Source organism: Megalobrama amblycephala, linkage group LG16 (genome assembly GCF_018812025.1).
Source record: "Megalobrama amblycephala isolate DHTTF-2021 linkage group LG16, ASM1881202v1, whole genome shotgun sequence".
Taxonomy (NCBI): Eukaryota; Metazoa; Chordata; class Actinopteri; order Cypriniformes; family Xenocyprididae; genus Megalobrama; species Megalobrama amblycephala.
Genome location: NC_063059.1, coordinates 29891473 through 29903666, shown reverse-complemented (window position 1 = coordinate 29903666; position 12194 = coordinate 29891473). Strand labels below are relative to the sequence as shown.

At 36.2% G+C, this 12194-nt stretch overlaps 1 protein-coding gene across 1 annotated transcript; it reads left to right on the top strand.

The window, feature by feature from the left end:
• The first annotated feature begins 4988 nt into the window (after nt 1-4988).
• zgc:113279 (uncharacterized protein LOC553749 homolog) lies at nt 4989-12122 on the top strand. The gene is made up of 11 exons (XM_048161794.1): nt 4989-5751; nt 6823-6944; nt 7034-7058; nt 7140-7186; nt 7292-7896; nt 8563-8668; nt 8756-8902; nt 8985-9045; nt 10743-10906; nt 11008-11094; nt 11267-12122. The coding sequence occupies exons 1-11, from the start codon at nt 5571-5573 to the stop codon at nt 11285-11287; spliced, it is 1566 nt and encodes a 521-aa protein (XP_048017751.1). The 5' UTR covers nt 4989-5570; the 3' UTR covers nt 11288-12122.
• Nucleotides 12123-12194: the final 72 nt, after the last annotated feature.

The following is a 12194-nucleotide window of genomic DNA, read 5'->3' as shown; positions in this document are numbered from 1 at the left end:
ATTTTATGATCTCTTTATGAACTTTTTGAAGAGTCAAAGTGGAAGTTGTCAATGGAGGGACAGAAATCACTCAGATTTTATTAAAAATATATTAATTTGTGTTCCGAAGATGAACGAAAGTCTTACAGGTTTGGAACAAGGGTGAGTAAATGATGATAGAATTTTAATGCAGTCTTGAAATTTCATAATTTCTTTCATCTATCAGTCAACACAGGTCAAGTGAAGAGAAAAAGATCTTTCCAATGTCATTAAGCATTAACCAAATAAATGGTACTGAACAGCTAACCATTTCAGAAAAACATAAACTTTGCAGTCTTCGTTTTAATTGGTCTAAACGGAGACATACTTCCTCTTTTGTGAATAAACAGCAAATGGTTTCTTGCCAGGGATTTTTTAAAGCTTATCTTAGTTACACAATAGCTTTCCGTAAAAGGAGCAGTCCAGTTCTTCCAAGGAAAGTGGTCCCAAAATTCCCCATTATTTAATTAGCAGTTAGCAGCTCCTTTTTATATAATAAGATAACAAAAAGATGATGTCCAAAAAGAACAGTTGATATGGATTTCTGAGTAGTCTTGACCCCATCCTGTTCCTGATTAATTGGTTAAATTCATGTTTTGAAAGACTTTCTGAATGTGTGCATTGCAATATGAGTTGAATGAGTTCATACATCTTTGAAGAATAGTTTGTCAAATTAAGGTCAAGTTATCGCAAAGTATTTTCTGACTTTCTGGCTGCAGCAAGTGTGGGCTTGTGTTAACAATGTATACAAGACTAGATGGCAAGATTAATCGTAGCTCCAACGTCATTGTTTGTACATCCATATATTGTGGCATGCAGATTAAAGTTCATCGATACTCATCCGCTATTCAACCATCTTTCTCAGACAGTTATAAACTCAGACGCTTCTAGGGATTTTTTTACAATAAAAAGAAGGGAAAAAAAAACACCTGGCCCGCACATTATGAGGTGTTATCAGGTGTTACTTGATATATAAGAAAGGTATGCACAGAATAGATGAGAGATTAGGTTCACTGGTATGATGATAAAGCAAAGCGCAAAACCCATTGCAACATTGATTTGTAGACCTGAAGTTGTGCCCCCATGTTATGCATCAACCATATTACTATCAAAACCAAAACACAGTCTATCAAATAATTCAATCAAAATGACTGAAATCAGTCAAAATGATTCTTTCAAACTCTTAGTTCAGAATGTCAACTCTGATGATATGGTTTTGAATAGTAGCATATAATTGAAAAAATGATATTAAAAAGAATAAATATAAGCTTTTAATTATATTTCTAAGCACCTCATGTCATGACCTTAAAATTGAAGATAAACTATATGGATAAAACTATATGTAAAACTGTTTGTTTCAGTTAGCCTTTATCCCAAGATATATTTATATTGATTTAGATGAAGAAGGCACGATGTAATGATTTATCATTGGATATTTGGAATCATATGTCATAGATGATTAGAAACAAAAGACTCAAAAGTGGTGATTATGCTCTGGCGCCTGCAGGACAGTGCAGCACTGCCACCTAGTGTTAAAAAGATAGTTCACCCAAAAATGAAAATTCTGTCATCATTTACACACCCTCAAGTTGTTCCAAACGTTTAAAAAACACACTTCTGCTGAACACAAAATTTTGAAGAATTTTGAAGAATGTCAATGACCAGTTGATGGGCTACATAATATATATTTTTTTCCCATTCTATGGAAGTCATCAACTGTTTTGTTACCCGTATTCAAAATATCTTCTTTTGTGTTCAGCATAACAAAGAAATTCACACAGGTTTGGAAAAACTTGAGGGTGATTAAATGATGACAGGATCTTTGGATGAACTATCCCTTTAAAACAGCACAATATTGCGCGCCATTTAATTATTAATTAGAAATTCATGTTTGTTTGTTTGTTTATTTTATTTTGTTTTTTGTTACATAAATCAGTTATGATAGCCCCCCCCCCCCCCCCCCCCCCCCCCCCTCTTCATAAATAGTTTTCTAAGTCCTTACGATTTTTAATTGACTTGTAGTTGTGTGTTTGAGGCGTGCACTAAGCCCCTCTGGCATGTCTACGCCAGAATACAGCACTTGCAAGTTGAGCTGCACCGACCTGAAACAATCTCGCCTCATGTTCACGTTCACGCGAGAGTGACAAAATGCTTTACGGTAATTCAAAAACAATGTATAAGACAATTTCGAAAATTACCCACCTTCATCGAGTGTACTGTATTTACAAATCACACACCTCCTCTTTCTTGTACTGTATTTGCGAAACTACTGCGCTGGTGAGTGTTGTAGTCGTTGTAGTCCAGAGCTGTTTGGAGTATTTACGACAGTGTGATTCACTGAAGGAAACTGTAGGGGGAGCTTCGCAAATCTTACTGAGTTCTGCTTTAATATATGACTCAACATTGTCAGATACAGAATAATGTGTACTATTTAAGCCTATATTATATCAAAGACTGTAGAATAACACAAGACGTGTCACTCGTATTGTTTTGAATGGGAGAAAGTGTAACGCGCATATATGGCGGAATAAGTCCCGCCTTCTAAATAAGAGCCAATCGCCGACTGGTAAAGTATCCTTAAAGTGGTAAGGAATTAACTGAGAGCAGAATAACATAGCTACACAAATATAAAGGAATGTCCATTTACGGTAGGCCTATATTTGAATAAGGCAAGATGATTCAGACTGATTAATACATATAGATGTCTATATGGATTTGTACAAACTGGAAGATTGGGTTGTGGCAATATGAATGCATTTACAAGACAGTTGTACACATAGCAGTTGAAAAAAACAGCATATGCTGGTTAGGTATGTTTTGAAGCATGGAAGCTGGTTTGAGCTGGTTTATGCTGGTTTATGTTGGTCTTGAGCTGGTTTACGCTGGTCCTTATCTGGTTTATGCTGGTCAGGTGCTGGTCCTAAGATGGTCCTGAGCTGGAGCTAGTTGCTTAGGACCAGCTTAAACCAGCTTCCATGCTTCAGAAACATACCTAACCAGCATATGCTGTTTTATTTTCAACAGGGAGGTAACCAAATTCTAATTATTATTAGAATATTAATAACCATATTTTTACATGTCATTGGCCACCTGCCCAGGACGTTGTCTGCCTTCGACTTGAAACTCACAGATAAACTCTTACTTTCTTTGATTCGACATACCAGGTTTATTGTAGCGGGGATGAACTGATAAAAAGTAAAGGGAATCATTTTGTAGAGAGAGAGAGAGAGAGAGAGAGTGTGTGTTTGTGTGTCGTCGGTAGATGTCAGTGTATGATTTCAGTTTATATGTCACGCGAAAGCAAGTGGTGCTGCTTCACTGCAGAGCCAAATGACATCCAGCTCCACCTCTCTGGACGTCATGGGTTCAAAAGCTTTTTTTTTCTTTTTCTTTTTTTTTTTATTAACCAGAAACCAGAAATATACAATAATAAACAGAAATGTACATATTAATGCACAGAAGAAAACATGCCAGAGTGTACAAACCATTGATTGATTCATCAAAAAACTGAATATTATTTAAAAATATGACAAGTCTTCCTTGCTTTTTTATTTATAATGTTCTCCAAACTGGTGCAGTAGTCTTTTGTCTCCTGAAAAAAATGAATAAAATTTGGCTTGGATCCTGACCATTTCTTCTTGTGCATATAAAATTTTCCCAAAATAATAAACAGTTGTACAATAAAATTAAAATTATTATTATTATTATTATTATTATTATTATTATTATTTTCTTCATTGGAATAATACATACATATATCAAAATTATTTAATTTAGGCCTAAATATAACATTTGTTTTCCTTCTAATTAGATTTTTCACATCCACCCAAAAAATCTTTGTGTATATACAATTACAAAACAGATGGACAATAGATTATTTTTCCATTGAGCAAAAATCACATGAATAATCAATATCTAACTTAAACCTCTCTAACACACTTTTAGCTGGATATATACCATACAATTTTAAATGTAACCTCTTTTACTTTATTATTTAAACAGTATGCTTCACAAATACACCAAGCTTGTTTCAAGTTTATATTCCTATATACATTGGTCCACAATAAGCTTTTATGAGAAGCTATTTCACCAGTTATACTATTCCTAATATGTTTATTTGTACACCTATGTTTCAAAATATCAGTATCTCCTATAAACATGCTGCCTTTAATAAATATTGCCTCAGAAGAATCACTTCTACAAGCTCTTACAAAATGTATAACTTGTTGAGGTATGGCATCAAATACAACAGCATAGCCTACTCTTTTGGCGTACTGGAAACCCAAATTTTTCCAAGAATTCACTATAAGATAATAAATTACCATTTGAATTTAAGAGTTGTCTAACGAACACAATATTATTTTCATACCAACTATTATAGAAGAAAGATCTATTTTTATATTGAATGCACCTATTATTCCAAATAATGTATTTATCTGGGGAAAAATTGTGCTTAAACACCAGCATCCAGGCCACATGGGTTCAAAAGCTGGATAGAGTGGGTGGATAGAGTTTTGCGTAGGGTTAGGGTGTGGTTGGTCCTTCTAGCTCCACCCATTATGTATCCAGAGAGAAGTGAATTGCTACAACAGAAACTAATGCTGCCTTCATGTGCTCTCGGAATTATCGTTTCCTAGGAAAAATTGCACACGAACGCCCTCCCATTTTGAGAGTTGAATGCGATGAGCTCGTAATCACAACTTCAGAAGTGGGAATTGTAAAAATTTCCGATAGCACGTGAAGGCATCATAGCCCTGCCCTATCCCTGCCCCACACCCTGACAGACAGCTCACGCGACCAATGATAATGGCCTTTCGTCACGCCCCCTACCGTTCGGCACGCTGCCTTCATGTGCTCTCGGGATTATCGTAAATACGAGTTTCCCAGGTAAAAATTGCACATGAACGCCCTCCCATTTCGAAACGTGAATGCTATGAGCTCATAATCATGATTTAAGAAGTGGGAATAATCAAATTTCCGATAGTACGTGAAGGCAGCATCAGATCCCATGCTGCTTTTTAGTGAGTCATAATGCAAATCAAAATATTTTCAAAATAATTGTTTTAGGCTGCACAAGCCTGACAGGATTTGTAGCCTATATCTTCCTCTTCTTTATTAAGGCTATTGCTTTTTAATATTATTTAGAGTGCGAAAATAGATCAGAACAGATTAAATTTAAGATTTATTTACCTTAATTTCTTTTTTAAATTTTTTTTCTAAATTCTGTTGAACTTTTGTTCGGCATAAATTCATGAGTTACATGTGACAAAAGCGCTCATCTTCGACTGAGCAGCTTTGCTCCACATGGGTTCACTGTTCTCGCATTATAAAACTCAGGTGAGATACTTTGACTGTCACCGCCTCCTCAAGTCAGGTAATGAAAACACGTCGCCGCTATTTTTTTTTTTTTTTTACAGTCTATGCTGCTGATATAGCACGAAAGTTGTATGGGAACTAGACGGTAGCAGCCCTTTACTAGACCATTTTATGTTTGTTATCATAACTCTTTAAGCGCGTAGCACTTTATAGTCAACTTATAACCGGACAACAGGATGGTGAGCAGTAAGGTGGAGGTCACAGGGCGCGAGATGCTGCCTGAAGACACTGAACAGCGCGACAATTCATGCGACGGGTCACCGCTGTCAGCAGAACCCTCTTCAGGTTCAAGTGGGTCGAATCTACAGATGCAGTACCGGTCAGGGGACAGTAACGCCAAGAAGAACTGTCAAATAGGTGGGTACAAAATTTCTCCAAAACAGTGTCCAGGAGAAGATTAATCATTATGACCTTAATGGGTTTAAGTTTAACCAGCATAAGCTGGTGTGCTTTGCTGGTCTTACATGGTTTAATATGGTTTTATCTGGTTTAGAATTGTCTCTCTGCTGGGCCTAAGTAGTATTTAGCAGCTAAAATCATTAAATTACTGTCTTACATTGGTTTAAGATGTCACAATCTTTTGATATATCTGAAATCTTATGTATGCACATATTTGCCTGTTTTTATGTTGTTCATAAATTAAGCATAAAACAAAAACCTGAAGTCAATACATGTACAGTGTGAATTCAGGTTGAATGGGGCACTTATCCCCAGTCATCTCAAACTTGGGTAAAATTGGTTTTATATTCGCACATTCGGACATCTGTAATAAATAGCCTTGTTAATCACACTAAATTGGACATTCAGTGGACATTCACAAGTAAATATGTCATTAAAACAATACTTAACTATTTTGATCGACTGTGAAAAATGTTGTAAGTTGACAATTGTTGGTTGTCAATATCATGTCGCTGCTGAAAATTCGCAAACATTAATTTATTGCACATTTATTGGAAAGTCTGAATTCATCAGAAGTCTGAATGTGCGAATATAAAACCAACTTTACCCAAGTTCATCTCAAAGGCAAAAAGTGTCCCAATCAACCTGAATTCACCCCTATACCAATTATTCTTATGTACAGTATCAGCAAAGGCGTAGATTTGGTTTCAACTTTGGGGGGGGGGGGGGGGTTGAACATTGATATGGTTTTATTGTAATGGGGGGGGGGGGGGGGTAGGGTTGTAACTGATGGATTTGAAGTATCAGTAATCAATATCACAAGCATAAATACAATATCATGAGCATAAATATGATCAGTTCTATTATAAAATAATTCCTGGCTGAATTTTGATTGTGTGCTAGATCACATTAGATATGTCCCATTCTAGAATGACATGGAAAAAAGTTTTATATTTGCATTGTGAAATATCGAAGCATAGTTTCATATATATAGCCTGCTGCTTCACTAATAGGCCTGTACTACTTTAGGACCAAAAAAACACAAATCCACATCTGAAAAGAAATACCTCGGGGTTAGAGTGAAAATGCCAGTACGGGACATGCTCAGGAATATACGGATTGCCAAGGGTATTGACCCTAAAGATCTGCAGGTATAATTTTATTTTCTTCTATTTATTTATTTACAATCATATTGAGGCATATTGATCATGGTCTCACTGTATTTTTTTTTTTTTTTTAGGGAAAACATTCTAAGGCAGCTAAAGGTAAGGCTGAAATATGTAAATGTTGGCATAACCGTTTTAACCTCATTGCATTTCTAATTATCAATGTCTTTGGTCCTAAAGGGGATAAGAAACGAGTTACCACAGGAGGAAACCGGAGACGTTTTCTGGTAAGTGGCATTTACAGAACTATAGCTCCTTTTTTTTGGAAACTTCTTTGGAACTGTTACCTGATACATAGGCAGGTTGTGACAAATCTTTTATTTCTGCTACAGAAGAAACATCAAACAAAGGGTCTGGAGGAGCTTGCTATTATAGTAGAAGTGTTGGAGGAGGATCTTAAGACCTGTCAGTCATACAGATTGCCAAACAAAACCCGTTCAGCCTCATACTCTTCAGAGTTCTGGGTTGAAGAAGCATCTCAACAGGGTTTAGTGAACACATATGGTCCGGAGAATGAGATACCTCGGTCTCCAAGCTACTCTGTACCCTCTGAAACCTCCCCTGTCCATTCTGTGTGCAGCTCTTACCCGTCCCCAACTTACAGCCAGGGTGCTGATGTCTTCTTTGGGAATCAGGAAGAACATAGCATTTATGAGTCAGATAAGTACAGGTATGATAATCTATATGGAATGAGCTGCTCTCCTGCAAACTCATGTGAATACCAAGCGCCCTCCCCGCAAGAATCATTCCGTGCCAGTCCCAACCCAGAAGTCTGGGAGGCTTTTCCACAAAAGATGAAGTGTCTACCATGGCCACATTCTCAGCAGGAGGAGTGGAGCAGTGTAACCTTCTTCTGGACTCAAATGGAAAGAGAGGAAACAATGCTGAAGGAGATATCTGACCGAGAGCTTCTTGCTGTAGACGAAAACGGAAAGACGTAAGATCATTTCACTTCACTGAAGCCATTGCAGATGGTTTCTTCATGCAGATGATAATGTTTAATCTTTCAAAGTGCGACTGTAATTTATAAAAATGAAGAAAATGCACAATTTCTGAAAATAATCTTCAAGTATGAAGATTTGCAAGGGTACTTTTGTAGTGCCACCTTTATCATTTGAAACTTTTTATGAAATACAGAAAGAATGAAAGTGGGTCTGCCATCATCGTTGTCGAGTTCAATAAGCGAGTGCATTAGTTTTCCGCTCCCAACTTTATGACAAACCCCATTATTAACTCGTCAAGCAGGGCAAAGAGTTATAAAAGAGATTTATGGCTCGCATAGGAACCCGGTTGAAATTTGAAGCATTTCAGCGCCAACAAAGGCGGCACAGAGGGTCTTCAAACAAGCCCTCTCGCACACAGTATTGATTGGAACAATGTTATTGATATGGCCGTAACACAAACCTGACAAACATCTTGAAAGACTACATCAGTCGAAATGACAATGTTGTCAGACACATTAAAAGATGATGCAGAGTTTACCTTTCATTGGAATAGGCCAATAGTACTCCACCCATTGAACACATCTGTTTGAAATTCGAAATACCATGACATTGAAAAGCAAACAAATCATGCAATGACCGCTTTCGTGCTCTCTCCACAGTCTTTTACACAGAGTTGTTGAGGAGGGAAAGCGATCCCTTGTGTATGTTATTGCCAGAAGGATGGTGGCTCTGAAGAAACTAGATATCAAAGATTCAGAGGGAAAGGTGACAAACAATCATACATGCATATTCTCTGAGTGTCAGTCACTCAACAAACACATAAATGTTGCATGGGCCTGTTTTTCTTCCCAGACTCCCCTTCATCTTGCTGCACAGAAGAATCAACACTTCATGGTGGCTGATTTGGTGTCACTTGGTGCAAATGTCAATGCGAAGGACCGATATGGGAAAACATGTCTCCATCTCAGTGCAGAGAATGGATATATTCGAGTCTTGGAGGTAAATTTATGTGGTGTTGGAATATTAGCATATAGAACCTACTTCTACATATTCACTCATACTGTAAATATGTTTTTGACAGGTCCTGAAAGGTTTAATGAGAATTGGTCTATATATTAATTTGGAGGAAAGAGATGCAAACGGTATGTTTGTTTTTATTTCTTTGTCCTAATAATGTAAATGTGCATTAGGAAACCAGTTATTTCCTCCTTTGCTTCCATAAATGTAATCTGGATTGTTTTCTTATTTTCTTTAGAGATAACATTCACATTTGCCAAACCTTTTATGAGGTTTTTCTATAGTAAGGTTGGGGCTGCATACCTACTGCCAAAACCTGAGAAAGAATCCTGTAGTACTAGTCACGACTACTTGTGGTTTCATTATCCTGTTGTGAAAGAGGTGTGCCTCAATTTACTGTTTTGTAATTAGAATTTATATTACAGAGAGACTTGTGAAGAGTGATGTGGTTTATCGATTAAAGATCTGGGCTGGTAGCTGAAAGTTTGTTGGCATTGTAAAAGTTTCGAAAAGAAAATGTACCAGCTATAAATCTTTATTAGCAGCCATGAAATTGTAATTGCCATAGTTCCTGTGGCAGTGGAATTATATAGCCACTCCTACATACATACATATATATATATATATATATATATATATATATATATATATATATATATATATATATATATATGTTTTAGTCAATGTTCTATTATTATTCTTTATTTGGATCCCCATAAGCTTCCATAGAGTGGTTGGTCCTGGGGTCCTGGGGTCCTGGGGTCCACAAAACAATACAAGGACAAAAAGATATATAAATAAATAAAAATACAAAATAAGTAAATTACAGCATACACCTAGATATTTGAAAACGTATCTTTACAGTCTTCTAAACAGATGACTTCTCTAAGCATTTTTTTGCATAGTAAAATAAAACTTGTAGCTGTAGTTCGCCTTTTTTTTGCCAAGTAGTTTAATCAGATAAATACCTTAACCAAGTTTGTTTTGTTTTCCCCCCTCATATTCTGTCAATTACTCACCCTCATGTCGTTACACACCTGTAAGACCTTCGTTCATCTTCAGAACACAAATTAAGATATTTTTGATCAAATCTGATGGCTCAGTGAGGCCTCCATTTACAGCAAGATAATTAACACTTTCAAATGCCCAGAAAGCTACTCTAGACATATTTTTAAAACAGTTCTTGTTACTACAGTGGTTCAACCTTAATGTTATGAAGCGACGAGAATACTTTTTGTTGGCAAAAAAACTAAATAACAACTTTATTCAACAATATCTAGTAATGGGTAATTTCAAAACACTGCTTTATGAAGCTTCAAAGCTTTATGAATCTTTTGTTTCGAATCAGTGGTTTGGAGTGTGTATCAAACTGTCAAAGTCATGTGAATCATTGAAATTTCTAAAAGTTTCAAAACACTTATGACATAACGAAGCCTCGTTTACTGAAATCACGTGACTCTTGCAGTGATACATGCTCCGAACCATGGATTCGAAACAAAAGACATTTAAAAAATGTAAAATATTTTTCTCATATTTTGATGGTTTCATCGAACTTGTAGGGTCATTAAAAATGAATTCATTCAGACATGCATGAAAAATGCTTTTCATACATACAGTGATATATATAAAATATATATATAGTATATATATTCTTGCAGTTCACTGGATTTAACATGTTGGTACATTATCTGTAGCTTAATCCATGAGCTTTCACACATAGAAGTTGTTTTCAAATCATTTGCTAAATGGCTAATTGGAAATGTATTTCTATACCATGTGAAGAGAACAGGGATTTACTAGACGGATGGTATTTTCTGTGCAGGGCTCAGTGCCTTGCAGTGTGCAGCAGTGGCTCTTAACCACACTGTGCGGGAACTGGAGCTGTGTGAGTCTGCAGGCCATCTTAGACTGCACACCCTTCGCAAGGAGCAGATGATGGAAACGCTAGAGTGCCTCTTTCAAATGGAGTGCTGTACACACGCTCCGGTGAGAATGAAAGACGTACATGCCGCTGCCCCAACATGATTCATTTGCTTAGGAATTTCATTTGTTTGATTGTTTATTTGTTTTGTTTTTTCTCCATATAGGATCATGGTCTCCTCAATTTAATGAACACAGGTGTTGATTCCAAGCCGAGTGAACAAGCAGCCTTCTTTCAGTCAAATAAAATCAAGGTGTGAGACGTGTTTAATATTAGATGACTAATGTGCTATGAGGACTGGAGCGTTTGAAATGGTGTAAAAATGATGCTCTTAACCTGTTACATAAGACAGTTCCAGGCACAAATATATCTGACACATTTTGTTGACGGCTCGTGATTATTGAATTGTTTTTCTTGTATTTCAGGTCAGCAACAACATGATTTAGAAGTGGTTTGGCTCATTTGCAGCTGCTTCTAGCAAGAGTTGTTTTCTCTGCCTGGCCAGGCAGTGCTTTTAACTGACGGTAAATGTTTTTGAGTGAATACAAGCTTTAACCTGCCAATGAAGACGATATGTGCGTGTGTATAAATACACATATATTTTAGTTCTCAGGTTTTAATTTTGTTTTTGAGGAGGATGATAAGAAAAGTCTTCAAGGCATGGTTAAGTTATGTATTATGCAACCATAGGTTTTGTTAAGTGTTCAGGTGAAAAGTGACATGTTTCACTCTGCAAAAACACAATGGTTGCCCATTAGCTGGTTTCTATGAAACTTCCACTGTTAGTTACATTTGAGTAGCAAAATGTTTTAAAAAGGAAAACATGTGGTAAGACAAATGAGTCTGTCAAATGCCACAGTTTCTATTTGCTCCAAGAGTAAATAGTTTTGATAATGAGGAGACTGTCATGGGTACATATACTGGCGTACATTGGCAAAATGCAGTAACTGTGCCAACAATGGAACTGGTGTTTTTTTTACACTATTTCTCTGAATGTAGGAGACCAGATTTGGACAAAAATGCAGTTATTGCATTTTGCTTTTGCACAACAATATATGTGGATGTTTTCTAATAGCATTTACAACAATATCGCTAGGTTTTATTCTCCCTTTCGAAAAGTTGTAAGTGAATTCTGATACATATCGTTCAATAAGAAAAAAAGGGATGCCTTAAATTGATCAAAAGTTACAGTAAAGACATTTATAATCTTACAAAAGATTTCTATTTCAAATAAATGCTGCATTTTAATTATTAAAAATTGCAGTTTCTGCAAAAATATTAAGCAGCACAACTTTTAAACATTAATAATTAAAGTTTCTTGAGCAGAAATCAGCATATTAGAATGATTTCTGA

Excerpts from the sequence above, each read along its gene's own strand:
- zgc:113279 (XM_048161794.1), top strand. The coding sequence starts at position 5,571 with ATGGTGAGCAGTAAGGTGGAGGTCACAGGGCGCGAGATGCTGCCTGAA. Across the intron at positions 7,187-7,291 it reads GAAACCGGAGACGTTTTCTG|AAGAAACATCAAACAAAGGG; the intron begins GTAAGTGGCATT and ends TTTCTGCTACAG. Across the intron at positions 11,095-11,266 it reads TTCAGTCAAATAAAATCAAG|GTCAGCAACAACATGATTTA; the intron begins GTGTGAGACGTG and ends CTTGTATTTCAG.